Source organism: Myodes glareolus, chromosome 19, assembly GCF_982192425.1.
Source record: "Myodes glareolus chromosome 19, mMyoGla1.1, whole genome shotgun sequence".
Lineage (NCBI taxonomy): Eukaryota > Metazoa > Chordata > Mammalia > Rodentia > Cricetidae > Myodes > Myodes glareolus.
The window spans coordinates 51,162,459-51,187,720 of NC_142044.1; the positions used below are offsets into that span (position 1 = coordinate 51,162,459).

Genomic DNA, 25,262 nt, shown 5'->3' on the forward strand with positions numbered 1-25,262 from the left:
GGCTGGCCCGGGGTCTTTCTGAAAAGCCATTGACTATGACACTGGGACCTGTTTCCTCTGCATATGCTGGATTTTGGGGATCCAGTCTGTTTGGACGCTCGCCTTCCTGGACCTGGAGGGAGGGGGAGGGAGCTGGAGCTTCCCACAGGGCAGGAAACCCTGACTGCCCTGGGGGACGGAGGGGAAGGAGGGGGGAGTGGGAGGGTGTTGGGAGGGGGGGCGGAAATGGAAACTTTTATAATTTAATAAAATTTACAAAAAAAAAAAAAGAAAGGTATCCTGGCAATCAGGACCCAAGGAATACCACAAAGCCATACCACGCAACAAGCTCAATGCAAGAGAATTATTGGGAGGGAAAAACCCAGGATGGTGGCTGCCTCTGCTCAGGCAAGAAGCATCTGAGAAGTGAGCAGAAGATGGGGTTTATATAGTGTTTTGTTGTGAGGGGGAGCACTTTTCAGGGTAGGGATTGGTGGGATTTCAATTCCTGGCCTTGCACTTTTTAATATGGGGGGTAGGAGCGGGGTCCCACTATGGCAGTTAGTGTGTTCTACAGGTGGAATCTGGGAGGTGGAGATTCTCAGGGGACGGTCCTGGCCACTCACATGCCTCGAGGGGCTGACATTTATCCTTTGAGGCACTGAAATACAAAAGACCCAGAAGACAAGCTACATAACCATAGCAAGCCTACCAGGTGGAACACCATGCATGGATGCACGATTTCCAGGTACTGGTACATGACAACAGCCATCTACAGAAAGAAAATAAAATGTCTATCTTTGTGTAGCATGAATAACAAAAACCCAGAGACAGATATTGGGGTTCAACCTGATGATCAGAGAAACAAAACAGCCAAGTGGCTAGAAAGCTCTTACCTCTATGAAATCTTCAGATTGAATGAAACCAAGTTCTTATCTCATCCCTCCTTATATTCCTCTCTAGTGCTGGGATTAAAGGTGTGTACCACCACTGCCTGGCCTGTATGGCTGACTAGTGTGGCTATTTTGCATTCTGATCTTCAGGCAAACTTTATTTATTAAAATACAAATGAAGTAACACTACATTTCCCTCTTTTTTGTCTAAAATAAAACAGAAGGCTGTAACTAATATAAGAAAAACTATACAAAATAAGTACAATAACTATATACAGTCTATACAGGCAATGCATACATCAACAATTTCTAGTCCATTTGCATTTGACAATTTCAGAGAAAATACTTTATATGTATCCTCTCTTGGTGAGTCCAAAGTCTTGTACCTAATTTACCTTCTATCATAATTTGCTTTTTACATCTGGTAAACAAGGAAAATGATAACCATATCTAGTCTTCAACTCCCTCAGAGACCCTTAAATTTTAGTCTTTGTTCATTTATAGAAGTTTGCCAAAATACTCACTTTAGGGGGCTGGAGAGATGGCTCAGTGGTTAAGAGCATTGCCTGCTCTTCCAAAGATCTTGAGTTCAATTCCCAGCAACCATATGGTGGCTCACAACCATCTGTAATGATATCTGGTGCCCTCTCTGGCCTTCAGGCACACATGTAGGCAGATATTGAATGCATAATAAATGAATAAATATTTAAAAAAATACTCACTTTATGGTTTGGGGAAAGAGAAAGCCTAACCAGGTGGCGCTGGAGCCCCATGTGCAGCTACAGCCTGTGCCAGTGGTTAAAAAGCCACAAGTAAATGGCTTTTTCATGAATTTGTACCCCAATCCTTGGGCACCAATTGTAGCATGAATAATAAAAACCAAGAGATAGATATTGGGATTCAACCTGAAGACTAGAGAAGCAAAGCATCCAAGCCACTAGAGAGCTCTTACTCCTACGTAATCTCCAGACTGAGAGAGTGAGCTCCTGTCTTGTCCCACCTTATATTTCTCTTTAGTGCTAGGATTAAATCTGTGTACCACTCACTAGTGTGACTGCTGGGATTAAAGATGTATACCACCACTGCCTGGCTTGTATGGCTGACTAGTGTGGCTGTTTTGTGTTCTGGTCTTCAGGGAAGCTTTATTTATTAAAATACAAATGAAACATCACTACATCTCTGCCTGTCTTTACAAAGGTAAACAGAAACAATGACACTAATGACCAAAAAGAGGCAAGGTGTGCTGGAACACAGTCTCAGAATGAAGTCATATAAGGGGAATTCTGAGTGTTTGTGAGAAAACTCCAAGAAAACAAGAATTTGTGACCTCCATTTCTTCAAAATCACAGAATTGTTCTTGGAATGTGCTTTTGCGCACCTCCCAAGTGTAGTAGATAGGAATGACTTTAGATAATTCATTAAACCTGGCTATTGTAATTTGTATACATGCCTCTATGAAAAAGCATGTGTTTTCATGTGTGCTTATTCTTATGATTGTAGACTTAACACGTGACTCTTCTTAACCCTTCAAACCACCTGCCCTCAGACTTAGAAATGGCCAGGGGATAGCTCAATTGGTAAACTGCTTGCCTTGCAAGCATGGTGACCTGAGTTCAACCCAAAGAATTGGGGTGGGGGAAACCCAGGCATGCATGTGGTATACATTTTTAATTCCAGTACTTAGGAAGCAAGAGATGTGGGTCCCCGGGGCTCACTTGCCAGAAAACAGAAAAATGGTAGATAGTGCTTGAGGAACAAAACCCAAGATTGTTCCCTAGCCTAAACACACAGCACCTGTTGTACACATTTGAAGAGTGCGCACGCAGGCACAAGTCTTCATAGCTGTGTAGTATCCGTACATATCTGTGCTATGCAGGCTGTGTGTGTGTGGTTTCTGCCTGCATATTGGATGCATGATGTGCACACATCATCTGTTGCCTGTATGACTGGCACTGTCACACTTCATAAATGAATGTTCAGTACAATGTGATAGAGCCAGTGACCCCAACTGTGAAACCAAGGCAGAGACTATCCCTGGAAGCAACCACAGAACAAGACACTATAAGAAACCATAATTTTTATTTCTGTTCTTTTATAAACATGTTTATGTCCTAAGAATCAACAGCTGCAATAACGGGGGAGGGGGGGGCTTCCCTGTGCCGAAGCTCCGGGTTTATATTATGGTCTCCTGAGGTCATGGCCACAAGTGTGGTTCAGGGGCAGGAAATACACACCAAGGATCACTGCAGAGCTAGGGTGGCAGGGTGCTGTAGCCTGCTCACTGTCCCCTGCTGGTTATGAATAGTTCCCAATTTTAATATATATGATCCTGTGGGCCACCTAACCATGGCAGACAGGTCTGAGCAGGCCACTATCACATTTGGTAGTAGGTCCTGGGCTCCACACTCTTAGCCCTGTGCCCTAGGTGTGGCTATGGCAGGGCCCTCCTGCTACAAGTCAACACCAAGGACATGCTGGAAGTCCTTGGTCCTTTTCTTTGTTTTCCTGAACTGTCGGCACCGAGTCAGAAGGACGATCCACTTGAGGCTCATGGTGAACGACCACCCTCTCAGGCTGGCCTAAGCAGCCGCTCCAGAAGCACCAGTTTTGTCTGTAGGTTGACATCAAAGGGCGGCAGCTTTGTCAGAGCCAGACTCACACCTGTAGTGCCCTCAATACTGGCCAGGACACGGTGTGTCTCCCTGTAGAGGGCCAGGTGCCTGGGTGCTGCCCCCATGAGGATGTGTGTGTAGTCCAGCATGCGCTTTGCTCCAGGCTGCACGTCCTCCCTCTTGTCATACCTGGGAGAGAAAAAGCCACCTGTCTCCACTGCACTCACCTTCGCCTGTCTCACACCACCTCTCCCTACCACCTGGGTGCCACTGAAGTGACTTCTAGGTGGCCTCTGTGAGAAGCAACTCCACCTGTAGCATAATGTTTCAGAAACAAACCTCCAGTCATCGTTGACCTGTAGAAATCGTGATACACCTGTCTGGGCAGCAGCCACATCAATGTGCAGATGGACATCTAGAAAACCAAATCTCAGTTAGATGTCAACATGGTACCTTACTCAGGGTCAGCCTGGTCCCCAGGAAGCACTCTGTACCAACCTGTCTGGGGTGGCACCAATTCATGTAGCCGCTGCATTGCAACACCACCAGGATAGTTGAAATGGGATACATAGAGGGATGTGGCTGAATATGCCACATTTACCATGATGTGTCCTATCACAAACAGAGCTCCCATCTTGTACAACCAAGACTTTTTATAGTTATTCAGGCTGTAAAAAGAAAGATATTCAATGAAAAGCATATGGTGGCAAGAACACCAGCATTATCCAGGCACATCTAGGAAAAGTGGTCCTAGAATATCAGCCACTCCAACTTCACCAAGTCATTACAAGCAGGGAAGCTAATCAAGGATACATCTGGGTAATCAGCCAAAGAATAAAAGGACTTTGAAACTGCTTTTGCTAAAAAGTACCAGTTCCTCACCTGGGACCACATGCTAACTAAAAGCAGACAAAAGCCTGGCATTCCCAGGTTCTTTCTGCATGTCTTCTGTCTTGAGACTCTGGGTCCCTCACTGGTTTAGTTCTGAGTCTAGATATGTCACATATCAAGGAGTCTTGTCTATAAGCTGACGACAGTGAATCCATTTCATGTTCCTTCAAGGTTGAAGGCACAGAGTAACTGAGGCATCTTACTGTCCACTTTGACAATGGCCTGCTCCAAATCCACAGAAGGCACCTTAAATCTCCAGTTGTCCTAAACCCCACAGACAGATCATCTCATGATGAGATCACCCCCAGCAGGAATGGTCATCTCAGGGTAACTGGACTGTCTTCTCACCTCCTTGTAGAACCAGAACTGAGATAATCATCAACCAGACCACACTGTGACCAAGACTTCTTAATTATGCGTACCTCTTGCCCCTACCTAATTCTGTTTAAACTAAAGCTCATGTCAGTGCTCCCTTATCTGTTCTTTTTAATGTGCTTAGTCTTTTTTACTGGCATATGGGGACAGACAGTTGTAACTCCTGAGCTTAAGCTAAGCATGCCCTAAAATACACAAGTAACCAAAGTGACTAAAATCCCATCTGAAGAACTCTGCAGTTGTGCGGAGTGGTACAGGCCTGGAATCCCAGCACTGGAAAGGCTGATGAATAATGATGGCAAATTTGAAGTCAGCCTGGGTCACACAGTAGGACTGTCTCAAACAAAAAGGGCCAATGAGATAGCTCAGTGGGTAAAGCACTTGTCATGTATTCCTGGTAACTTGAGTACAATCCGCAAACCCACATACACATGTAAAGAGAGAACTGGCTCCACTGGCTCCTCTGACCTCCACATTCTTGCCATAGCATGTGTACCCCCCAAAATGCACACTTGGGGGGTGTATTAATAATATAAGTAAATAAAAACTTCAAATTTCCACTCAAGATGCCAATTCAAGTTTATACTAGATTTTTTAAAAGGCATTTAAAAAGACTCCTCATTTAGGGCAGAAGTCCAGCTCACAAACCACACAAAGCAAATCAAAGCCTCCAAAATGCCAGCCTGAGGACAGGGAGGCAGACTTCAACAAGGTGCTCAGTTCTGGGGTATCTTCTTTCAGTGTGCTTGGAATCTCAAGCCCAACAGTCCAACCCTGTACCAGGTCCTGGGATTGGTTCACCCTTTCTTCCTTCCCAAGACTATCTTTGATTGAAAGAAGGGGTTGCCATTTTCTATGGGGGCATGAGTGTGGTCTGTGTGTGCACCTCTGTGCACAAATGCACACATTCAGGTGTGCACATGCAGAAGTCAGAGAACATCAGGAATCGTCCTCTATCACTCACTATCTCATTCCTTTGAAATAATGCCTCTCACTGAACATGGAATCTGCCAGTTTTTCAATTAAGCCGAGTCATAGCAATCCTCCTGCCTCTGTTCCCCATCACTGGAGTTACAGGTTACCATGTGGCAATATCTAGCTTTTTACAGAGGTGCTGGGGACCCAGATGCAGACCCCACGCTTGTATAGCAGGCATTTTTACCTATGGTCCATCTCCCTTCCTGAACACTGGGCTTTCAGGTGTGCACTATCATACCCAGCTCCAAGATGTCTTTATCTTTGATCTTCTTGGTCAATTTCTAGGAATAGCTTTACATGCATTCTCTAAGTCATCCTGTCTAAGTCAGTTTGCTACTCACCTGCACTGATCTAGACATTTTAAATTTGTTTGTTTATTTATTTGTTTAGGGTCTTTGTGTAGTTCAGGTTGGTTTTGAAATGGCTATAGAGCCAAAGATAACCTTGAACCTCCACCTCCTGAGCAGTTACATGCATGTACAACTGCACCCAATTTATGTGGTGCTGAGGTTGAATCAAGAGCATTGTGCATGCTAAGCAGGTACTCTTAACAAACTGAGCTTCATCCCAGCCTTTTTCCTAATTTTTATTTTTGAGAAAGGCTCATCCTATAGCTCAGGATGATCTGAAACTCATTATGTAGCTTGGGATGGCTCAAGCTGGTGTTCCCAAGGACTGGGCTTATAGGTGTGAGTCACTCCACCTGCTCCATTAGATTTCTGGAGGCAACGGATGGCACCCCCACCTTCCCTGAAGTTTTGCCTTTAAGACTCAATTAGGTCTGTAAGATCACAGCCCACTTCAGCTTGAACCTGGTTTCTAAACTGCAGCTTAGGTCACCCCCAAATAAACTCCAGGTTGTCTTCTGTTCTATCTCAGTTGATGGGACATGACACTGCCTTCGTTTTCACTGTCAGCCATCTGAAGATGCCTTTAAACAATGGCTGTTAACAGCTGTGCAGACTATGACAAAGACCATGACAGAGAGGAGAACACCTGCTCTCTGGACATTTAAGAAATAGTCTACCAAACAAAATTTTAAACTGTTGGCCTCAAACACAGATTTTTTCAGTACAATTTCACCAACTCTATTCCAACTAAGGTACCTGAGTAAACTATGACAGGGTTGAGGTTGAGAGAGAGAGAGAGAAAGAGAGAGAGAGAGATCAGGTGGAGGTGGCATATGCCTTTAATCCCAGCATTTGGGAGGCAGAAGCAGCCAGATCTCAGTGAGTTCGAGACCAGCCTGGTCTATAAAGCAAGTTCCAGGACAGCCAAGGATGTTATATAAAGAAACCCTGTCTTGAAAAACAAGTAAACAAAATAGAGGAGGAGGACTTGTCATCCACAAGTCTGTTCTTGCACACAAATTAACATCCACCTTCATCGGTGACCCAAGCCAGGGTCTGTACCTTCCATGCAATTTTGAGCTGACTAAAGGCAGAAAGCACACAAAGATAAAAGCAGCAAGAGGTACGTTGTGATTTGAATGTTAAACCAGCAAACAGTCATTTTTTTTTCTTTTTTGAGACAAGATCTCACTATATAGAGCACACTAGCCTTGAACTCAGAGACCCACTTACCCTTGCTTTTGGGATCAAAGGCGTGTGCTATCACACCCAGCCCAGCAAACCTATTTTTAATGCAGTGTTAAAAATATCTATCAGCAGCCAGGCGGTGGTGGCGCACACCTTTAATCCCAGCACTTTGGAGGCAGAGGCAGGTGAATCTCTGTGAGTTCGAGGCCAGCCTGGTCCATAGAGAAAGTTCCAGGACAGGCTCCATAAGCTATACAGAGAAACCCTGCCTCAAAAAACCAAAAACCTATCAGCTGGGTAATCCCCAGCACCCCCAGAAAATACAGTAAAAGTGAGACAGCAGACAAGAATCTCAAGGATGAAATCCTCACACATAGGTGCATCCTCTGGCAGCCATGATGTTGAGTGCAGGGAAGGTATAGATGATGAACCGCAGTTCCTTATGCGGGAGGAGCGAGTACAAAGCCACGAATCCCAGGCTTGGCAGGGCCAGTGCATGGGTCCTCTTGTCCACTGCCCCCAAGGGTATGAAGAGAAGGCTGCAGCCCAGGCCTCGGGGCAGGGCAGAGTAGAAATACCACAGGAGCGGGGAGGTCTTGAGGTTAGGTTAAGGAAGCACTGATAATGTCAGAGACTGAGTCATTGTCCACTTAAATGAACTAGGATGGTAACAGCATCAAGGCTGAAGTGGCCCCAAAGACAGTTATGCCAAAGACACAGCAGAGACCTGCTCAGAAGCTATAGGATGAACGATCTTGGGCACAGCATTCCCAATTTTTTACAGCATTAATAGATGAAGATGGCATGTCGTCAAATCATAGCTATGCTGTCCTTTCTAACCACGAGTCTACCTGAAGTACTTGGTGATAAACACTGTTGAAGGCAGACTATATGATGAACCATGGCGATGCTCCCTAAGACTAGGCGATGCTTGAGGAGATGTTGGCACGTTAAAATATGCAGAAGGCATTACAGTCCTCAGTGCCACCCAGGGCAAATGAATCCCAGGTGTGAGCAACAGAAGCTTCTTTAGACAGCCACCCTACCTGTGCCGGATCAGCTGCCTGACAGGGAGACAGGAGGCGGAGGCCAGGGTCATGGGGCTGACAAGCCTGTGCACTCCTTCTCGAATGCTGAAAGGATACGCCCCAGTTGGAACTTTTGTTCAGGACAGTGTTGTACCAAAGCACCTCTCCTTCTGGCCATACAAGGTATCTCCAGAAATAGGAGTCCACAGCAACTGTCAGTCCTAATAACAGAACAAAAGAGTCTCAGTAAGGAACATTGTCAACTAAAATTCAAGCCTCAATCCACATGTGCACTGTACTTAACTAACCCCACAAAGTGGCTGCATGGTCACAGAAACTGCCAGAAGCATCCCATAAATGGAGCTAGTAGTGTGTGACACCAATTCCCATCAAGTATCATCCCTAGCACAGGGCACACTGCCCTCCTCTTGCCTGGTCAGGTAGCTTAAAGAACAGTGGGTGGATGCAGGCTTCCAGACAGAAACCACTAAGAGACAGAAGTGGGAGGTTCTACTGCTGTCAAAGTTTGGATCATCTATTTCCATCTTTAAAAAAACAAAAAACAAAAAAGGTTGGGGCTGGAGAGAGGACTCAGTAGTTAAGAGTACAGATTTTCAGAGGGCCCAAGTTCAGTTTCCAGAACCCACAAACAAAGGCTCACAACTGCCTGTTACTTCAGTTCTAGGAAATACAATATAGTCTTCTGGATTCTACAGGTGCCTACAATCACACACCCATTATTACCACACCAGGATACATGTGTATAAACATAACTAAAAGTAAATGAAGATTAAAAAATCTTTTGGGGGCCAGTGGGTAAAGGAACTTGCTGCCAAGCCTAATGATCTGAGTTCAATCCCTGGAACCTAACTCCCACAAGTTGTGCTCTGACCTCCAAATGTGCACTGTGTGGCTCATGTGTGGCCATGCACACAGACAGACTGACAGACACACTCACTAAAAAAAGTTAAGTGTAATAAAATTAAAAAAAGCAAAAAAAACAAATCTGAAGGGTTGAGACAACAGCTTAGTAAGGAGCTGTCCTTACAAGCATGAAGGCCTGTATTTCATCCCAGAGCCCGCATTAAAAAACTAGGAATGGGTTGCATGTAGTGGTGCATGCCTTTAATCCCAATACTCAGGAGGTAGAGGCTGGTGGATCTCTGAGTTCAAGGACAACTTTATTTACAGAGTGAGTTCCAGGACAGGACTACAAAGAAGACCCTGTCTTGTGTGTGTATGTGTGTGTGTATATGTATGAGTATATGAGTATGAGATTGGCGAGACATCTTATTAGCACACACACACAGTGGCTAACAACTGTCCGTAACTCTAATTCCTGAGAATCTGATGCTCTATATGGCCTCCAAGGGCACCAGGCACACATGCAGTACACAGACATAGATACAGGCAAAGTACCCATACACATAAAATAGAAATAAATATTTCTCAAAAATTAGAAAAAAAAAAAAAAAAACCAAACCAAGGTGGCTAACTCAGTGAGGAACGACAGAGGTTGAGCTCTGGATGCTATACGCACATGTACACACTGTTGCACTGGCACACTTGTAATTTTAGCACGATGAAGGCTAACACAGGAGGAACTTGAATTTGAGGCCAGCCTGGGCTACACAGTGAGTGTGGTGGTCTGAAAGAGAATATCCCCCATAAGCCAATAAATTTGAATGTTTGGTTCCTAGTTGGTGGGAGTCTAAGAATGATTAGGTGTGGCCATACTGGAGGAGGTGTGTCACTAGAGCTGAGCTTTGAGGTTTCAATGAGGCCACACCAGGCCCAATCTCAATTTTTCTTTCTGTTTCTTCCTGCTGCCTGCAAATCAGGATGTAAGCTCCCAGCTATTGCTCCAGTGCCATGCCTGCCTGCTGCCATGCTTCCTGCAATGATGATCAAGCAATGATGATCAAGGACGAACTTTCTAAAACTGTAAGCCAGCCCCCAGTTAAAAAGCTTTTTTCATAAGCTGCCTTGGTCCTGGTGTGTCTTCACAGCAATTGAACAGTAACTAAGACAGTAGGACTCTGTCTCAAAATACCAAAACTGAAATACGCACAGACACACCCGAGATGTTTACTTGCCTAGACAGAGAATCCCTGCTGGGACAGCATGCTGGAGCAATCTGGCTACAGACAATCTTCTTTGGTATAAGGTCAGCAGCAGCATAAGGCCCAGCAGCATGCACAGCTCAGCCCTGAAGGCAATAATGGCGAAGGCTGAGAGCCAGATAAAGAGAGCCCACTTATGCTGCAGCCAGGCTGTGAGGGCTGGAAGAACTGCAAAACACAAAACACACACAATAAAGGAGATTCACTTTCTTCCTTTCTTTTTTTGTTTTGTTTTGTTTTGTTTGTTTCTGTTTTTCGAGACAAGGTTTCTCTGTGTAACAATCCTGGCTGCCATGGAACTTGTTCTGTAGACCAGGCTGGCCTCAAACTCAGAGATCCGCCTGCCTCTGCCTCTAGAGTGCTGAGATTAAAGGCTGTGCTACCACCAGGCTTGCTTTCTTATTATAAAAGACACACACACACACACAAATCACTCTATGGGGGCTGGAGTAATGGCTCAGTCATTAAAAGACTGGCTGCTCGGCTGGGTGGTGGTGGCACAGGACAGCTCACAACTATCTGTAATTCCCGTTCCAGAGGACCGGATGCCCTCTTCTGCCCTCTGCAGGCACTGCATACACACGATCTGTTTAAATACATATAGAACACTCATGTACACAAAATAAATCTTTAAAAAAATTACTCTAGAAGCTGTGACTGCTCAGCACTGTAGGGTTTAAGGCAGGAGGATCTAGTATTCAACGCTAGCCCTGACTACATAGTGGAACTATGTCCCAAAACACATACAGACAAACTCCAAAGACTCACACTTGCCTGCTGGGATGGCACACAGGTACTCCAGGGTAGCGTTTTCTACAAAGTGCCAACCGTGAATACTGAGATTCCTGCTTCCATAACAGGAGACCCTGAGCAGTTTATGAAGAGCCAATGGAATGGGTACAGTGCGTGGGCTGATGTGTGTGTGCTTAGCTGAGGTGAGAGACCAGAAGGTATACTCTGAAGCTACATACCCACAGTCAGAGCCAGCACGTTGGGAAGGGTCCTCGTACAGTAGAACATGAGGTGAAACTGTGTGGCTGATATCCAGCAGAACATGGCAGCCACTGTGGCCCCAAACTGTCGTCTCACTTCTTTTTGTAACGTCCAGAGTCCAAAAATCACTCCAAGTCCAAGGACTCCTCTGACTAAGTAAGATGAGCAACAAAATCATGTTGTGAGTGACTCAAGAGCACACACGGATGATGAAGCCAGGGGCTCTTCGAGTGTCACTTGCAGTGCTAGTCAGTGACAATATGCAGGGGACCACCTGGGAGTACACATTTGGTACCAAAAGTGGCCATGAGAGACCTAGGCCTGTGTTTACACCGAGACCCACATCATCCAAGCTTCTTTCCTCCTTGCAGTCCCACAGGCCTGGCTGAGTGTTTGCTGAATGCTGGGCAAAGCTGGAGAGCAGTGTTGGAAGGGCAGGGTAACCAGGGACCTCTAGACTAGGTGGTTGTGGGGGACAGTGCTGATTAAGGGTCGACTCAAATCCAACCCTGTGAAGCATCCAGATCATACTGTGGTGGGAACACCAGCTTCAGGGGCAGGAGAATGAATGGAAACTATCCCTGGAGCAAGTGAGCTTTTGAAGACAGGTGAGACAGGTACCCCTGGGCAGGGCCAGCCCACATATCCTCAGAGTAGACAAGCCTTATTAGCCACTGGCCAGTGGGTGCCAAGGCCTAAAGCGATGGCCCAAGAAACTGTTAGCCATGGGAGCAACCTCAGAATGGAAGCTGCAAACTTTTAGAAGCTAACCCAGGCATTCAGAGTGGGACCTGTGCAGCACTGGGCTTCCCTCTTCCTGTGTACTACTGGATTTTGGATTCAAAGCACTGATGTCTCACTTTGGGACCTGAGTCCATGAGAATCTAGGTCCAGTTGCTGTACTGATGCTACCAGGAGTCTGTACCGCACTTCTGTTTATGATGTCCAAAGCTCTTTTCCTTCCTTTAAGGTCCCATCTGCTCAATCTGTCACCTGAATCCTAAGGCTCCCTTCTTCCCAAACTTCTGCCTGAGTCCTGGACAAGGACAGTTGATCATACAACTTCTATTCTAGGATGGCTATCACATCCCTGAGAGGACTTGCTCGGGCCACTTACAGGAGCTGGCATCATCAGAAATCCCATGCTTAAAGCAGATGAGAACAAAATGTCATTGTGCTAAAGCAGTTGGCATACTCAGCTCCCCAAAACAAAACCACCACAGATTTCCTTCAGGGGCTGAGGCTTGGCCCCGCCCCATTTAAGGCTCCTTGATCCCACCTACATAGGAGCCGAGGCCTACAAGCTGCCCTGGGCAGTGACAGGTCTCCCCACCCTAATTAGCCTTTCTGAGAAGTGGGCTGAGTTTCCCTCAGGAATTTAGCTTTTAAAACTTTCCATGGGGGTTAGAGAGATGGCTCAGCTGTTAAGAGCAGTGATTGCTCTTCCAGAGGACCCAGGTTCAAGTCCCAGCACCCACATGGCAGCTCATACCTATCTGTAACTCCAGTTTCAGGGGATCTAACACCTTTACACAGACACACATGCAGGCAAAAACATGAATGTACATAAAATTAAAAAAAAAATAATTCCACATAGGCTAGACAAACTGAAATCTGACTATGGCCAGCTTTGTTAGACACAAATATTCTGAATTGGAAAAGTGTGATTTTGACTAAAAAGATGTCAGGTTATAGAACAATGTGCATATAATCTTCTTAACCTAGTATATATTAAAAAAAAAAAGTATAGAGTCAGGGATTTAGCTCAGTGGTAGAGCGCTTGCGCATTGAGTGCAAAGGCTCTGGGTTCAGTCTTCAGCTCAGGGGTGGAGGTAGGTGGGTGGGTATGAGAGATGGCTTGGTGTGGTGGCAAACATCTTTAATCCCCAGCATGCAGGAGGCAGAAGCAGGCAGATCTCTATGAGTTCAAGGCCAGCCTGGTCTATAGCATGCACTCCAGGACATCCAAACAGCCAAAGTTACATAGTGAAAAAAAATGTCTTAAAAAAGAAAACAAAAATACAGATGAGTCAGGGGTGCTGGAGAGGTATCTCAGCAGTTAAGAGTACTTAAAGTGCAATTATAGAGGACCCCAGTTCAATTCCTACTACCCACACAGTAGCTCACAACCATCTGTAACTCCAGTTCCAAGGAATCTGCTCTCTTCTGACTACCACAGGCACGAGACACATCCATGGTGCACATACACATGTGTAGCAAAAACACTCAGTCACATTAAAAAACAAAAACAAAAGAATGGGTCCCAACTATAGAAGTGGGATGAGCTCTGATCTCCAACGTGGCAGTGTGTCTGTCACCAATGGAGACTCACTTTAAGACAGCTGGAGGGGGCTGGAGAAATAGCTCAGCGGTTAAGAACACTGACTGCTCTTCCAGAGGACCCGGGTTCAATTCCCAGCACCCACATGGCAGCTCACAACTGTCTGAAAATCCAATTCCAGGGGACCTGACACCTTCACACCAATGCACATAAAATAAAAGATAAATAAATCATAAAAAAATTTAAAAAAAAAAAAAGACAGCTGGAGAAGTCAGGTGTGATGGCACACACCTGCCAAACCAGCTTTCAGAAGACGAGGCAGGAGGACTGTGAGTCCTAGGCCATCCTGGGATACATAGTGAGACCCTGGCTTCAAACAAGCAAATACATATATAAAAATAAAGAGGAATCACAATGTTCTCAATACCCCAAAACAAGTATCTGAAGAAACAAATAAACAAAAAAAGTTAAATGTTCTGGTCTTTTTGCTATATCATAAACCTGTGCTAAAATACTGTATTGTATTATTGTACTACTAAGAAGAAATCTTCTGCATCAATAAAAAACTTTACAAAGTACTCAGGAGCACAGAGAAGGGACCAGGGGTTCTGTATGCAGACCAGTATGATAATGTCTGACCTCAAAGGCTGTCTGCTCATTCCAACCTGTGGAGTATGCACACTGCGGCAGCTAAGGCTCTGGGAGTTACTGCTACGGCCCTAAAGCTGAAAGAGGAGCAGGAGAAGCTGTTGCCACCTTCTTCACTAGCCCTACATCCATGCGATGTCATGAGGACTTCAGTGGAGTCTAAGGTACAGCTCCTACTTTCTTGTCCCAAGTTTGGTGGCAAGGCTACAGCAAGTCCTGCCAACTCCCACCCTATTCTCCCCCCCTCTCCCAGTGATGATGTTACAGGTCTCACCCATGCCAGGCTCTTACCTGTCAACTGAGAATAAAACTTGGATACTTCCAACAGTGAAAGCACATAAACCACAGGACTGGAGAACACTGCAATCAACAGTGGCCCAAGGAACGTCCGGGGAACAACTCCAGGAAACTCGTGGTGATCATACTGCAAGAAAAATGGGTGATCAACACAGAGTCTGGGGAGGGAAAGCAGGTCTCAGCACCAAGCAGCAGCCTCACCTTGTCTATATTCAGCTGGTGGTACAGCAGATCATGTGTAGCCTGTAGGTTAAAGCTTTCCTCCACCTTGGTATAGGGACAGGCAACAAGGTGAATAGCGGCTGCAGTGACCAACAGGCCCAGAAACAGCAGGGGCTGCCTCCCCGGTGATTTGGTTTTTTTCTTTTTCTTTTGGTTCTTCGAGACAGGGTCCCTTTGTGTAGCTTTGGCTGTCCTGGAACTTGCTCTGTTGCCCTCAAACTCACAGAGATTCGCCTGCCTCTGCATCCCGAGTGCTGGAATTAAAGGTGTGCGACCAAAACCTCCCGGCTTGCCTGATGATTTCTTGCCAGCCATGTGGTGCTTTAAACTTCATGGACCTTCACAGAACCAAAGACAAGAAGTGCCCATCATTAACACTGTTACCCTACACATTCAGAGAGAACAGAAACACGGCTCCTCAATGTCATACTCTGCTTGAGGTCACATTGGTAACATGTTGGGGGAGAGGAATCACAGCTGCCCTTGACTACATCTGAAATTAACTAAAGTCCAAGCAGTTGGATACACCTGTGAGGAATTTTTTTCTTAAGTAAATCTTTTGAGGCGGGAAGCTCCACCTGCAATCTGGGTCACCCTTGCTGCTGGCAGCCTACATAAAGAACATGGAAGAAGCAAGCTTGCTCTCTTCGCCTCCTTGTTCTTTTCACTCTTGCTGGCAATTCCATTCCTTCATTGGCAATAGAACCTCCTTCTTTAGGATTTCAATGTACACTGAAAAGCATCTGAAGCATCCAGCCTCGTGGACCGAACAACTACTGGATTCTTGGACCTTTTGTTGGTAGACAGCCATTGTTAGACTAGCTAGACCACAGTCTGTAAGCCATTCTAATAAATAAATCTCCTATATACATACACATGCATGCATATTTACATATACTTCATTCTATCAGTTCTGTTCCTCTAGAAAGGTTCAACACACCTTTCTAATTTTTTGAAAATTATTTTTTATGTGTATGGATGGTTTGCCTATGTGTATGCCTGGGCATCTGATCCCTTGGAACTGAAATTACAGACAGTTGTGAGGAACTATGTGCATACTGGGAACTGAATCCTGGTCCTCTGAAAGAATAGTCAGAACTCCTAACCACAGAGACATCTCTCCAACTCCAACCCTTTGAAATACAATGATTCTTGCAATTCCTATTGTCTTAGTTAGGGTTTATATTGCTGTGATAAAACAGCATGACCAAGAGCAGCTTGGGGAGAAAATGGTTTATTTCATCTTACAGCTTACAGTCCGTCATCCAAGGAAATCAAAGGCAGGAGGAACCTGGAGGCAGGAGCGCTGCTTACTGGCTTACTCCTCATGGCCTGCTCAGCCTGCCTTCCTATAGCACCCAGGACCACCAGTCCAGTGACGGCACAGCCCACAATGAGCTAGGCTGTCCCACAACATGAACTAAGAAAATGCCCCAAAGTCATTTATCAGTCCTGCATGAAGGCATGTCACGAGGACTTTAGTAAAGTGTAAATAATGCCCAGCTTGCGTTTCTTTGTCCCAGATTTGGCTGCAAGGTATGATTTTTGATTAAAAGAAAAATGTCAGGTTATGGAACAATGTGCACATAATATTCTCAACCTAGCACAAAAACAGACAAGGGCATGGCGATGCACAGCTATAACCCTAGCAGTTGAGAGGCTGACACAGGAGGAACAAGAGTTCAAGGCCAACCTGAGCAACTTGGTAAGAGTGCAAAACCCTGGGTTCAATCCCAGAACCACATAAAACCTATGTGTGTTGATAGATGTGTGAATACCCAGCACCTAGGAGGTATGAGGTAGAGGCAAGAGGATCAGAAGTTCAAGGTCATCCTTGGTTGTCCAGGTCAGCCATAGCTATATGAGACCCAGTCACAAAAAGAGAGGAGGGTGGAACCCACGCCACTGAGACAGCAGAGTGTGGGATGTGCTGCCTGAGGGACTCTGACTTAGTTGTCCCAACCTTCTGCTCCTCATACCTTTAAAGGAAATCAAAGATTTAGGCTGAAATTATCCTTCAAACTCACCTGATCCTCCTTCCTCCCAGCCAGGACACTTCCTCCCAGCCAGAGAGGGATGTTTTCTGCTGAGGACCAACAGCAGCTATTTTCAAAGACAACAGAAGCTCAGGGTAAGTCAGAATGTTCAACCAGGCGCAAAAAACAACGTTAAGGTAGTCACCGGTACAAAAAAACCACCTACCAAGGGAATTGGGGGAGCTGCTGGGCAGACAGGTGGCTAACCGCCTTCGAGCGGCCAAGTTCAAAAAGGCCATACTGTTAGCAAGTGTGGCTTGGAGAAGGAGGGCACCTCAGACTAGGTAGTACCCTTCAAAGATCCTGTGGTCCCTGTCAATGGGGATTCCAAGGCTTCCACGGAAATTGTCGGAATCACTCGTTCAAATTGTGGCTTTAAGCTGGAAACATAAACGATCTGGTGCAAACGAGGCCTACTTGTCAATCAAAGACCAGATGATCTGCACAAACAGGTGCTCTCTAAAATCCAGACAATTGCGTATGACTTCTCATTCAAGCCATTTAAAATTCGGTAGGTCACTGTGTGCCCACTGCCTGAGGCCCCCAAACACACTGAGCCGGTCCCCTAGAGCAGAGCTCAGTTTACAGGTGAAAGGTCGGCCACCAGGTCGGGAGGGTGGGGGACAGACGAAAGGTCCAGGCCTCAGGTGAGACGTCCAGCCCCCATGTGACAGAGGTCCGATACCCAGGTGAGTTGTTCAGTCCCCAGGTGGGGAACTCAAAGGCCGACACGCGCGCTAAGGCAGCCCTCTCTGAAGAGCCCCAGCCTCGCCACCTCCCGAGTACCTCAATCCCCACGGCGAGCTCTGGACTCTTCAGCTCTCTCTGGTCCTGACTCCTCGGAGCTCAGCCGACCGCCCTCAGCAGGAAGCGGGAGGCGGAAACTCGGCCCACAAGCGAAGTCTTTGCCCGAACTTAACATGGCCACCACAGCGCAGACAAACGACAGAGGAGAGGGCTCGCGGCCCTGAGTAAAGATGGCCGCCGCGGGCCGTGAGTAGGGGGCGGGGCGCGAGGGCAGAATAAAAGGCTGCGGTCCCGCCCCGCTCTCGCGGGACGCTGACCCGGGGCCTTCTCATTGGTCGCTGCTCGTGGCGAACCCGAATTGGTCCACATCAGGCAGGGAGAATTCTTCCGGCCAATGGCAGCGCGCCGGCTGAGAGCTGGGCGGGGCTTCGGCGACGCAGTGAAGTAGCCCGGGGAACGGCCGGCGCGCGGGCCGGTGGGCGGAGGCCGAGACTCCTCAGTTCTTCGCCGGTCGCCCGGCAGCCCGCCCGCCATGCACTTGCCGCCCGCTGCCGCATTCGGGCTGCTGCTGCTGCTGTTGCCGCCGCCTGCGGCTATGACCTCCCGGAAGACGACACTGTGCCAGAAGTGCCGGACGCTGGTGGACAAGTTCAACCAGGTGAGCGGGCGGCGGGCCCGGGACAGCGGCTCAGGGCGGGGAGCTAGCGGGGTTCACAGCGGACCACCGAGCCGGTGCCACCTCCTCCGCAGGGGATGGCCAACACGGCCAGGAAGAACTTCGGCGGCGGCAACACGGCGTGGGAGGAGAAGACGCTGTCCAAGTACGAATCCAGGTGGGTGCCCAAGAACTGCGCGGATTGGCGGCCATGGACTGGAACCCCCAGCCCTCCTAAGGGCTTCTGGCTTCCTTGGGTAATGGAATAAGCTTTCCTTCCCATGCGGTGATGCAAAGGCGCCTGCTCTCCCTGGGTTCCCTGGACACCCTTTACCGACTAACCCTGCCCGTTAGTTAGGGATGTTCCCCTCTTCACTGAAGTAGTCTCTAGGTGGGACGTGTCTAAAGTGAGCAGACTGGTGCTTTTTGGTGCTGGTGCTTTTGGGGGTGCTGACAGGTTGTGTTTCAGTGAGATCCGGCTTCTGGAGATCATGGAGGGCTTGTGTGACAGCAGCGACTTTGAGTGCAACCAACTCTTGGAACAGCAGGAGGAGCAGCTAGAGACCTGGTGGCATTCACTGTGAGTGGTCGGGACCCTGTCTTCTTATGGGTAGTTTTGCAGTCCCTTCCCAGGAGAGACAGAGAAGCAGTAGCAATCCTACATCCCTGTCCCATTTTCTCCACTTACTGCCATTGTCTCCTAGCAGAGCACAGCTCTTAGAGTCAGGAAGCTCGCAAAGAGGTCCTGTGCACTCCTGACTCCGGCTTCCCCCATCACACAAGCCTTTGGGGGCTTGTACAGTGCCTCCCATCCCAAGTCACCAGAGGAAGTTACTTCAGCCTGAAGATAAGACATGGAAAATTCCAGAGCTAAATCTCATTGCAGTGTATCATATTCTGTTTCGATATTGTCGTGGATCTCTTACTATGCCTAATTTACAGATTAAACTTCCCACCAGTATGTTTGTGAAGGCCTATAGTCTATTTAGGGCTTGACACTGTCCAAGGCTTCAGGCGTCTCCTAGGGGTGTTGTGTGTGCTTCGCCACAGAGCCATGACCCCAGTCCAGCATTTCATGGGATTTAATGACCATTTCTAAATCCTCAGGAAGAAGGAGTACCCTAACCTATTTGAGTGGTTCTGTGTACACACACTGAAAGCATGCTGTCTTCCGGGCACCTATGGGCCAGACTGTCAGGGTACGTTTTTCTTGGGAAGTCCCAAGTCTGCATCTTTCCTGTTACTCCTCTCTGACTCCCTTGTGTTTAAAAGCACAGAGGGGACTTGAACTCATCAACTTTCTATGGAGTTAGGGACCCTGCCTCTTTCTTCAGATGGGTAACTGTCCACCTGCTCTCTGGGGCTGTGAACCTGGACCATAGGCTCCTGCATCACTGCGAACTTTAGGAAAGTTCCCCTTTGCACTGTGGAGCTCAGAGCCTCTGGTCCTAATGTGTGTTTTTAGGGTACTGATCACAGACTCGGGAGCTCATCGGTACTGTTGACAAGGAGATGGAGGTTATAGACATGCTTAATTGTTTCTGGCCCTTCTATGAAGTGAGCCTGGAGACTGGAGCTAGTCACGTATATCGGACTGGGTCAGGTGACAGCAGTTTCGGTTTCAGGCAATGCACACGGCTGAGATGCCTCTTGCTTGTCTACCTGGCTGTGTGCTGGATATAGCATCAGATTTCTCTCCCAGGGCACATAATGTGTTGCCCCACAGTTGCCACACAGGCAACTACAGTGTTGATCCTGCAGGTTCTAGGTAGTCAGTGTCTGTCTCTAGCCCTTTCCTTTAGCTTTCAGGCCACTGTTTGCTCAGCAGGAATGATGCAGGTTTAAATTGTCAAGCATCCTGATGGCTGTTGGGCTGTGAGCATGTTGAGAGGTGCTGTGATTCTCCCTGTTTGAGAACATCGTGGCCACCCCCTGGGACATGCTCCAAGCAAAGGTTTCTGTCTTCCAAGCATGCCAGGGTGGGTCTGAGAGGCCTTGCAGCGGAAACGGCCACTGCAGTGGAGATGGCAGCAGACAGGGCGACGGGTCCTGCCAGTGTCACGTAGGATACAAGGGGCCACTGTGTATCGACTGCATGGATGGCTACTTCAGCTTGTTGAGGAACGAGACACACAGCTTCTGCACAGGTAAGCCGCAGCACTCAGAGTCTGGCCAGCTTGGTTGATGGTGAGGCTGTGCGGAGCAGTCCCTCCTGAAGCTGCATAGCTAGGAACATAGTGCACCCTAACCCCCTAACCCCAGGTGTCCAGACCAGTGCAGAAGGCCTAAAGGTGTGGCCTTTTTCAAGTATCCATAAACTACACCAGAAGGAAAAGCTTCTTGTGGGCCTGACATGGATCTTGAGTGCATGTGTGTCAGCTTCTGTCATTCCTATACCAAATGCCCTTGGCTTTTTGACCTAGCACCTAGTAATGGGCCATATTCCATATGATCACCTGGAATATTCTGAAGGAAGGCTTGCTCCCAGCCATGGCTGTCCCTGAAGGGTGGACAGGTCCTTGAGTTTCCTGCCAGGTGCCTTGGAGAGGAGAGGCAAGGTGGAGAGCAAGGATGTGTCCGCAGTCCATAAAATAACTTCTCAGAGAGAATAAGGACTTTCTGGATCCATAAGAGATGGCCACACATGGGAACCAGAACCCTTGGAGGCTACTTCTGAGCACTGGCTTCACCAACTCCTTTGTTTTTACCTGGTTGTCAAGGTTACCCGATCAGGTGCTTCCCACGATGTGGTCAGCTCTGCCTGTCTCCTCACTGAGCAAAGCAGTCCTTGCCAGCCTCCAAGGGCCCTATGGTTGCTGTCTGCACAAGGCAGCATCCTTGGTTGACTTCACATTCTTCGTGTTTTCACATTTTCATGAATTCACGAGGGATGTTGCATGCAAAGACATCTTCTTATTGTTTTCAGTTTTTGTTATTTTCCTGCTGAGCCTAAATTCTCATTTCTAAAGTAAGGTCCCTCTATGGAAGAGGGTGGGACCCAGTTCCCTGAAGGGCCCTGCTAATACAGCTTTTGCTTTCCAGCCTGTGATGAGTCCTGCAAGACATGCTCAGGTCCGACCAACAAAGACTGTGTGGAGTGCGAAGTGGGCTGGGAACGTGTGGACGGTGCCTGTGTGGGTGAGAAGGGCACCGGGTGGAAGGGAAAAAGGTTCTTTACTGAGGAGACTCCCTCACCCCCAGAGAGATCTGACTCCCACCTGATGGTGCTTTTTATCTCTGCCCCTCTCAGGGTGGTGGAAGGCCACTCTTAGGGCCTTCATTTTGAGAAAGACTCAGATCTAGATTAAGCAGGTGTCCCCACCACAACTGGTAACATCACAGTACTGGGGCATGTGGTCCTGCCATGGCACTGCTATTGTGTGCCCTTGCCCCTTTCATGCTGCAAACCCTGTCCTGTGGGCATCCGAGGAACTGGCGCTGCTTGGGCTCTGCCACTCCAGATGCCCACTATCTGCCCTCCTCCTCTTTAGTCCTGGTTTCGGTTTCACCCCTCCACAGCTGCATAGCCTTAGGCAAATTCAGAACTCAGCCCCAAGCTGGTTTCAAACCATGAGGAGGGGAGCGAAGGGAGGGATGGTTTGAGCTTGTATGGAAGCTCTTGCAGTCGTGTGGGTGGTGCCTCAGCCTTGCCACCTGCGCTCTGCTCACAGCCTCGTTGTTTTGTTCCAGATGTGGATGAGTGTGCAGCAGAGACCCCTCCCTGCAGCGATGCACAGTACTGTGAGAATGTCAACGGCTCGTACACATGTGAAGGTGACCAGAGTGTTGGGACTTGTCATCCTCCATAGGGCTTCTCGGTCTTCCTTCAACATGTGAGACTAGGATGACCCTGTACGGTCTGCTCAGGAACTTGGAAGCGGTGACCTCAGCAGTAGACATGCTGCAGAAAAGCCTCAGTCTCTGTCATCAAGTGTCTCACACATCGTAGTAGTCTATAGCATGCTGCTGTTTCAGGTCCTTCATGTTAGCCATGGCAGTCTTTTCCCTCAAGGGAAAACTTTTCACACTTTTTTTTTGAGACAGGATCTCTCTATGTAGCCCTGGCTATCCTGGAGCTCACCATGTAGACCAGGCTAGCCTCAAACTCAGAGATCCTCTGCTTCCTAAGCACTGGGATTAAAGGTGTGTGCCGTCATTCCCAGCTTAGAAAACATTTCACATTATTTTTTGCTTTCCAAATTTGCCAGTCAAGGGTCTGAATATTTTCGGAACTTATGCAGTTCACAGAGCAGCAGGGGTGGGGTTGCCGCCCAGTGTCTGCAACTCTAATAAGCCAGCAGGCTGCAGTGTCCTCGGTGAAATATGACATTAGGCCCATAGAGCTTGCAGTCTCCGCATGGCTGTTCTTACTGAGGTCTTTCTTGGTTGGGGAAACAGACTGTCCCTGGGCTTGAGGTGGCTTTGTGTTTAAGTTCCTCCATGTTGCTAGGGTCTGTTTTATGGTTTGTTTGCCCTGTCCTGCCTGAAGTAAAATTTGTCGAATACCTTCCCTCCTTGATTCTAGAATGTGATTCTACCTGTGTGGGCTGCACGGGAAAAGGCCCAGCCAATTGTAAAGAGTGTATCTCTGGTTACAGCAAGCAGAACGGCGAGTGTACAGGTCAGTGAGCTGTCTGCTGAAGAAGGTGAACTTTCTAGAAGGAACATATCACTTGTCAAGGAGCCCTTGTGGGTGGGAACCTTTCAACCTCTGGTAGATGGCTGACTGTGGGGTCTGCTCCTGCACAGACAGTGTTGTTCCTGTTGTGGCCACACTGGACTGAGCCCCTATGTCATCATCAGCTCCCAGGGGACTTGGCTGTCTTGACTTGAGTCATTTCTATTGTCTTGGGCACTGCCCAGGGCACTGGGCTTCCCATCTTCATGTCCTTCTCCACCAGTTATATCCTTGCCACCAAGGACCAGGAAGCTCTCCTCTGATCATCTCCCTGACCTCTGCTTCTTTCTCTGATGATCATTCATGATCCCATTGCTTTCATTGATGAATGAATTGTGAATGAGCAAATTTCTTGGGTGTGTATGTGTGTGTGCGTGTATTTGCAACCATTTATTGAAATGGAGTCTTTTTATTTCAGATATAGATGAATGCTCACTAGTAGACAAGGTGTGTAAGAAGAAAAATGAGAACTGCTACAATACTCCAGGGAGCTTTGTCTGTGTGTGTCCGGACGGTTTTGAGGAGACAGAAGATGCTTGTATACAGAAAACAGAAGGCGGTGAGTGGCAGAAGGCGAGGGGCAGTGCGGCCTGCCTCCCCAGGGACGGGCCTAACCAGACCCTTGGAAACTGCCAAATAAGAAATGAACAGATAAAACCTGTGTTCAGTGCACACCCAGGGTCATGGAGCGGGAGGACTCAGCAGGAGTATGAGAGAGGCCAGTCCAGCGGAGCATTCAGTTAATGCCTTCAGATTGGGTCTACAGATGGCTGTGGAGAAAGGGAAAGCAGAGCATACTAGTCCCACTGAGGGGAAGGAAGAGCAGAATGCAACAGCCTCATGAGGCACCAGCCCCTCCAGGATTCCCAGAGTGATCTTGGTCCTGGAACTCCGGCCCAGGGTCGGGTCTGTGTCTGGTTCTGAGACTGTAAAGTAGGGTCTGTTCAGACCTTACAGAATCTTCCTAGTTCTTGCATGATCTCCATGTGTCCAAGTTTTCCCTTTTCATAAGGACACCACTAGTCACCTTGACTGGGCCCACCCTTATTTCCCCAGTTATCTGTTTCTAAGTCGAGCTACATTGATGGGTGCTAGCCTGGGCATCAGCTCCTCTCCTTGAGAGAGACAGTTCAGTCTGACAGACTCTAGGGGTTGTGGAAAGTAGGAGCAGGCAGTATTTAGAGAGGTCAGTAGTGACAACAGTTTCCCAAAAGCCCACCCTGAGCAGGGCAAATAGTTGTGCACCTAGGTCACGACTGTGGTCAGTGAGATACTAAGGATAAAAAGGAATTTAGCCACCATATGACAGGATTGCCTGCTGTCACCGCCTGCTCTACCTCAGATCTCTCACCCTTGCTGCTCAGCCTCTGGTTAAGTCTGTAAAGTGCCTGCCTGGGCACCCCACTGGGTACTGGGACACCAGCGCCTCTACACACAGCTCCTACCCCATCCAAACCCATCCTCGAGGCCCTCCAGCACTGAGTACTCATTCAGTGACCTACCTGTCTTCTGACAGAAGTGACAGAAGAAAACTCCACACAGCCACCCTCCCATGAGGATTTGTGACGGGCATCCGAGTTCAGAAGCGAGACTCACCCTTTTAAGTTATTGAAAGGACATCCTATAGAAAATGTGGCCCATGGACATCAACCCCATTTCTCCAGGAGATTTTGGAGGGAGAGGCTGCCTACTTTGAAACAGTTGCTACTCACTTGGCCCTTTAAAAAGCTGCACTTCTTGGTGGTTCTTAAACAGATTCGTATATTTTGATACTGTTCTTTATAATAAAATTGATCATTGAAGATCACCAGGAACAAAATGTGTTGGTTTGTTTCATTGAGAACATGTGACCTTCATCACTATTCAGTTTGTACCTGTCCTGCCAGAACTGGGACATAGATGGGACCCCATGTCTTCCCTTGGTGGGCACCTTGCGAGTTGTCCGAGTCAGTGTCCAGTGTGGTAGAGGATAGAAGGGGTCCTGCCCTGCCCTATGGTCTGTCTGCCTCAGACAAACAAATTGTGTAAGATGTAGGTTCAGGAGCTGCCAAATACATTTTCTAAAGACCTGCCTCCTGCTGTGGTCTTCTGGGGAGTTGGAACCCAGTGGAAGGTAGGCATGCCTTCCAAGTGGGGAGGTGTTGAGGTCCTGGCTCTCTTTTCCTTTCTTGACCATAAGGGCATCTTCTCTACTACTGACCCCATGATGTGCCACTCAGCACATCCCAGAGCAGTGGGGTCAGGTGAACCTGTACTGGAACCCTGAACTAAGCCAGCATAGCCTTTCC

The 25,262-nt window shown here is 47.8% G+C and overlaps 2 protein-coding genes across 6 annotated transcripts; one reads left to right on the forward strand and one right to left on the reverse strand.

Moving 5' to 3' along the window:
* Nucleotides 1–2,932: 2,932 nt before the first annotated feature.
* Alg12 (ALG12 alpha-1,6-mannosyltransferase) lies at nucleotides 2,933–17,876 on the reverse strand. Of its 5 annotated transcripts, XM_048444903.3 has the most exons (12): nucleotides 17,681–17,873; nucleotides 17,061–17,274; nucleotides 16,886–16,961; nucleotides 14,838–15,196; nucleotides 14,631–14,763; nucleotides 11,389–11,562; nucleotides 10,391–10,585; nucleotides 8,412–8,515; nucleotides 7,638–7,861; nucleotides 3,983–4,152; nucleotides 3,824–3,899; nucleotides 2,933–3,673 (listed from the first exon to the last, which is right to left on the reverse strand). In XM_048444903.3, the coding sequence occupies exons 4-12, from the start codon at nucleotides 15,171–15,173 to the stop codon at nucleotides 3,442–3,444; spliced, it is 1,644 nt and encodes a 547-aa protein (XP_048300860.3). In that variant the 5' UTR covers nucleotides 15,174–15,196; nucleotides 16,886–16,961; nucleotides 17,061–17,274; nucleotides 17,681–17,873; the 3' UTR covers nucleotides 2,933–3,441. The 5 variants fall into 5 exon arrangements, with proteins under 5 accessions (XP_048300860.3, XP_048300858.3, XP_048300859.3 ...); XM_048444901.3 differs by lacking the exon at nucleotides 17,061–17,274; XM_048444902.3 differs by lacking the exon at nucleotides 17,681–17,873 and having other exon boundaries at nucleotides 17,061–17,672.
* Nucleotides 17,877–18,097: 221 nt separating this feature from the next.
* On the forward strand, nucleotides 18,098–24,793 carry Creld2 (CRELD disulfide isomerase 2). Its single transcript, XM_048444899.3, has 10 exons — nucleotides 18,098–18,299; nucleotides 18,392–18,474; nucleotides 18,766–18,876; nucleotides 19,404–19,495; nucleotides 20,267–20,443; nucleotides 21,339–21,434; nucleotides 21,987–22,070; nucleotides 22,822–22,917; nucleotides 23,393–23,533; nucleotides 24,491–24,793. The coding sequence occupies exons 1-10, from the start codon at nucleotides 18,174–18,176 to the stop codon at nucleotides 24,538–24,540; spliced, it is 1,056 nt and encodes a 351-aa protein (XP_048300856.1). The 5' UTR covers nucleotides 18,098–18,173; the 3' UTR covers nucleotides 24,541–24,793.
* Nucleotides 24,794–25,262: the final 469 nt, after the last annotated feature.